Here is a 6,017-nt window from a genome sequence, read left to right on the forward strand (position 1 = left end):
CAAGACAACTTAATAGCTGTCACTCATACGCACCGACAAACACCTAAAAACCGAAAAAAAAAAAACAATAAAGACGAATAAAAACTTTAAATCTGCAAATAAACTTTAGACACTTGCATGCAACGCTTGACAGCAAAAAAGGCATAAATAAATATAAAAAAAAGAATGACACTGCAAAAGTACTAAAGTAGTAACCAACTCTCTATAAAGACGACAGAAGTCTTATCGAAATAAATAAAGTTCACACACACACACTCGTATGTTTGTAAGTGTGTATGTATCTAAAAGCTTTAATCTCCTGTCAAAAGTTCAACGTTTTATTCTGTTATACAGTAAATTATAATCAACAGTGTCACACCTTTCAAGATCAACTTCAAAAGGCACACAAACACACATACATACACATGCGTTTTGTATACGAAACTGAAGAGCTGGGTAGTAAATTCAATTTGCGAACCTTCGTCAAGAGGCACAATAGCAACAGAGTTCCAAAATTTAGTTGCACACTCTCAAATCTGCTGTACAAAGGCGAACGTAACGCAAAGCGGCAAAAGGAAGAACCCAACAAACCACTTCTTCTACATTTATTTTATTTCCACACTTTCCCTCATCGCTCTAACGTAACGAAAGCTTACAACTTATAGATATATGGTAACGAACACACCAAACCTCTGACTTGAAGACTGTGCTTCGGCAGATCAGTCGTAGTTGGCAGCGAAAGAGTTGCTCCTTGCGATATTGCTCGCATATTTTCAGGCTTTTTCGCTTTCTCTATATTTTGAGCAACTAAAAATTGTATTTTTTTGTGGTAAATTTTTGGAAAATATTTTTCAATTCCACATTCTGAATTTTGAATTTTCTTTTCCTGTAATTAAGCGCGTAACTGATTATCCCTTTGAAAATCTACAAAATTCATTAGGTTACGGGATATACTAAGCACTAGGAGTGTGTTTATAGCACAATCCTTAAATTTACATTTACCACCATTGAACTTATTTACAAGTTTATGCAAATGCTGCGTTCGAACACTCATTTAATTACAAAAAAAAATTTTATAAGCCATGCCTAATAGTTATATAATATAGACGTATGCATATACGAATGTAAGTTTACAATCTACCATGAAGACGTGTCTGTGTGTTCGTTTTCAACTCCAAGTGACATATCTCCCCAAAATACATATGACCATAACGAGAGTTCAACCCAATAAAGCAGCAGTCAACTTTGTCCTTTTTATCATAAAAAGGTTTCAAATTAAGTGGCTCTCCCCCATGCTGATTGAAGCGGACGAACATGATGGCGGTAAGGCTGTAACACTGTTCTTATCATCACACTGCATTCATGTTGATAAGTTAATAACACATATATATTGATGAGTTGTCATCATCTCCACATTGTGCTGGTGAGGGTCAAGCAGATTCTCGCTCTTATTTTGATGACCTCCGAACTTCGGTCAAACAATAGAAATAAATTTCTTTTGGATAATATTGAAAGTGAATAGGTTCAAGTGCTGCAAATGCTATTATAAGGCTCCGGAGTACAATCGACTGTCTCCAATTAATTAATCATTTTAAGATTTATTGTAAATTTTGGCCTGTATTGCGAGACAAGGTGATAATAGCAGCCACAGAAGTGTCGGCCGAAGATGATAAAGCAAAGAACTGACAACAAAACTGGAATTCAATTTAAACGTGTGCTACATTTTGTTCTATTATTCTTAGATTGCAAAAACTATATTGTCGTTTTATGCTTTAGACCCCTTAAGTATTATATTCTTTTACTACTTCTCCAAGAAGCACCGCAATTTAAGTAAAACTCTCACAGCACTTTATTGAGGTAATCAAAAATAAGAGATTTTTCACATCCTTTCTGCATGCTAAAACAATTTCGAAATACTACGTAGCCAATCTTCTTAAGAAATCTGTAAGTAATCAGAATTCATTCCCGGGAATAACCACTTGAAAATAAAATTTACATATTTTACCAATCACTTTTCAATGCTGGCCAGTGTGTATGAATTTTCGTGCTGCATAAAAGTCAATTGACTTCAGCAACAACAAAACAACTGGCAAAGAAAGAAGAAATCGTTTGAATGGTAAATTTTCTATTTTTGTTTTGTATCTATTTTTGCCTTTGTTGGGGTGTTTATAATCGATACAAAACATCTCGCCTCAAACCATTTACATGTTTTTTATTAGCTAATTTACTTACATATATACCCGTCAATACTTGAGCATTTACATATATTCAAGCACATTAACATCTCTGTTTTATCTACTTCCAGGAATCTAGCAATTTTCTACCCTCATTTGAAGCGATTTCCTTTGCTGTAAAGAGCATCGCGACAAAACTTAATTGGACTCATGTTGACATTTATGTTGGCGGTAAGTCACTATTATTTACGTAACGCAAAAAACAATTACATTCAACAATCTGACTTTGTGGCAATTATTGCACTATGTTGAGGCAGTGAGGCACACAGCGAAGAAGCGCGCTGTCTTATTCATTTGTCGAGAATTTCCGCACAATTTTAGTGAATTTAATTTATTCCAATCTACTTAAATTCGAATTTGTTTATATAACCCTTCTAGTCTGCCATCTTTTAATCTATGCATCGCCTCGGATACCTCGATTTTAATTAAATACTTGCTTTTCTGCATCTCTTACATACCAAATCGTTCATTTGCACTTCAAATATAATTTAGCCCTAAACACTTATTTTCCCCTTATTATTTCTGCTTCAGGCTGTAAATTACATCATTTAATCGGCTGCTCGAGAATTTTATTAACACTTTAGTTGTTGTTTTTATTGTCTGTAATTGGATTTTGTGCAATTTTCACATTTTTTCTAGTCACATTTTAATAAAATTAGACTTCTGTTAGGGAACAAAATCATTGGCACCTACTAAAATATATTAGGTTATCACTATGCAAATGCCTAGTGACCCAGTAGGAAATTTTAGCGCAGAAAAATATGTTTCACTGAATGTTTACAGTACGAAAAACATGGAATGTTTGAATTGGGAACAGATGCTATATATATTGATTGATAATTAAAAACGCAAAAGTGACTATATGTATACCTTCTAAGTTTTTTTGTAGCATAGCAGAGGGTAGTACAATGCACATATATAATATGTAATTATGAATCAAATGATGTGTCGAATTGTCGGGGAGGGCGAGAGACAGCGACTGATAAATTCAAGGCAATTAGCAAAGCCGATAATATACTGACGTATTGGTAAACCTTCAATTTTAAAAAATCTAAATAAATCATTGACTGGACTAGTTTAATTGAAATAAAATATTTTTTGCCAAAAAAAGTATTGTAATTTTGAGAATGTGTAATGGTTAATTGAAAATTTCGGCATTAGCAACGCACATAGATTTTTAAAGCGAAGGTACTTTAAATGGTCAAAACTAATTCATTATGTGCAGCTTGAATTGGAGCTTCATAAAACATGACAAATAGATAATTTTATAAGGATGCCAGGAACACTGATTATGCAGAAGCAGTACTGACTTTACAGCATATTATGACATATTATAATAGAATACTTTTTAGAGAGTTCTATTTTTTTTTAGTGGCTTATTCATAATTTGAATATAATTCAACACATTTTACTTTAGTAGGTCACCTTTCCTAGTGGCATTCACCTGCCATGATTCACTCAAGTTTAACTATTAAAACGAATCTGATAACAGCTTGGCAGATAAAGCAAATAGGCAAAGAAGACAGAAATAGCAAACCTGAAACCGAAGCTCTTTCATATAGAGGCTTTAAAAATGGAAACAGTGAGATCAAACCAACAAATTTAAAGGCAAACATTCAATAGCAGTTCACCTACGGCAACTTTCATTTAAAATACACATACAAGATATGGTGATGTTAATCTACACAGGCACACCAGCAGATGTAGCAACAAAGTCAGCTTTTATAAACGTACACACAAGCAAAGACTCGCAGTGATTTTTCTGCAGCCAGCTGGCATACCGGGCGCTTGAATTTATGCAACGTATCCGCCATGGTGGCTGCCCTGCCTATTGACTTTACTTTAATGTGTTATAGTTGAAATATTCTGCGAGCGAAGGTGGCATCTTTGCTTTCACCTTCCACGCTCGTGCTTCACTTTCAGCGATATATAATGTATACATATGTACATTTAGGTAGATATAAGTATGTGAGTTCGCCGCTAACTTGTGCCTTAGATTATTTGGTGTGGGGAAATTGAAAATAATTGCAGCGATAAACACACCAGTGATGGCAAGCGTGGCAGGTGGGCAAAAAAAAAAAAAAAAAAAACGGAATGTGTCTGTAAGTGAGTATGTCTATACAAGCAAGGTTAAAGAGGCAGCGGCATGAATACACTAGCAGCACTTGACTTTGGCATTTCTTCATCTACATCAGCAGCGAATTCTCTCAACATGGCTCTCAACTTCACTGCTGTTATATAGCGGAAATTTCATTGCATTTCACGACTACTTCCGCCGAAACTGTTTTGACTTGCTGTCATACAAATCTACAAACACAAGCGTTTGTGGGCGCTCGAAATTTAATAGATTTCTGCTCTTGTCGAAGTCGTTTCACAACTACTTTCATACCGAATTATAGCTTGGAAATTGAATTTGCGCGCGCCCAACTACCAAACATATATATTTATATTTCCTTTAATACGATTTTAAATTGCGTTCATTATATTAAAATTATTTTGAATTATGTGCGTTTTTGAAAAGGTGGGATGTCACTTCGTTTTCATTGCGAAATTGATTTTTTGTGCTTTTTAATAAAGCATTTTGTTTACAGACACCTAATTTTTATTTTTGTGTAATACACACGTTTAATATTAAAAATATTTCATGTTTTAAGGCATCACCAAAAGTTGGAATTTTTTGGTAAAAAATTGTAATAAAGTAACTGCTCGGCACCACTGTATTAATACCGGTAGAGTGGTGGGAGAAGATTCGATTTGAATAATATTGCAATGAGTGTAAATCAATTGGATCTCTAGACCTTTTTCGTTTCATTTCTAGATTTAAAATTGAGTTTCAAATATAGCAAAAATGTTACTTAATTAATCTATTTCCAACTTCAAAATACTTGAGGCAAAACTTTTTTTGTTTAAAAATCACTAGCCAAAAATAAATATTTAAAACTTTTATGTTATAAAAAAATATTTAATTTTTGTAACTTTCAAATGTTAAATAGCCGATAGTAGGTGGGTTGAGTCAAGTGTCTTATAATTGGCATTATTTGCCTATCTTACAAGCTTTAAGTCTAAGCTGATAATTTTTTGTTTAAACTGAGTTACCGATAAATCAGTAGATATGTATATTGCAACCCACTCTGGCTGCACCACGCCTTCTGGTGCTTAAAAAAACGAACTTGATACCAATTTATTTGAGAAAAGTAGCCAAAATATTACTAGGATATGAAATAGCTTCACAAAGCTTTCAAAAACCGCCTTGAAAAACTCAAAACTAATCACGAAAATTTATTTTAATTAAAATTTATATAGAAAAAAAAAATAGTTTCGAAAGTGTGCAAATACAAATTCATGAAAGTAAATATGTAAAAATAATCAATTAATTTGAGATATAAAAAGTAAAATGACACATGCCTGCATTCAACACATTTGCCATTACTGCACTAATAAACGTAAGAGCCTTTTTACTTTATGAAAATAATCAATTAATTAGTTTGTTTTTCATTAATGTTGCTTCTTTGCAAAATGAAAATGCATAAAACATATTAAAAATCAAAATTATCTGAACAAAAATAAACCTTTTTTATCTCTCTGAATTTTTTTTTTTTTTTGTGGTGGTTATTGTGCTGTGGTTACTCGATGTGCACGCGATGGCTGTCAGCAGAAGAAGAGAGTTGATCGTATGATGTGTAGTCCTATATAGTAATAACCGCGGGCGTCTTCAAGCCTAGCGGTTACCTATGTATTCCTTGTTTCGTTTTGTGTTGTATTCGTTTCAGCGTTTCTTGTAAGCCAGGCGCAGCTGACTTGCTG

General features: G+C 33.5%; 1 protein-coding gene across 1 annotated transcript in view; it reads left to right on the top strand.

The window, feature by feature from the left end:
* The window catches only part of LOC108973427, a 56,732-nt gene that overhangs the window by 23,951 nt on the left and 26,764 nt on the right, over positions 1 to 6,017 (top strand). The window contains exon 3 of the mRNA XM_018940685.1: positions 2,285 to 2,384. Coding sequence (XP_018796230.1) covers positions 2,285 to 2,384 — 100 coding nt within the window. The remainder of the gene's footprint in view (positions 1 to 2,284; positions 2,385 to 6,017) is intronic.

This window comes from Bactrocera latifrons, unplaced genomic scaffold (assembly GCF_001853355.1).
Source record: "Bactrocera latifrons isolate USDA-ARS-PBARC rearing strain unplaced genomic scaffold, ASM185335v1 scaffold_48, whole genome shotgun sequence".
Taxonomy (NCBI): Eukaryota; Metazoa; Arthropoda; class Insecta; order Diptera; family Tephritidae; genus Bactrocera; species Bactrocera latifrons.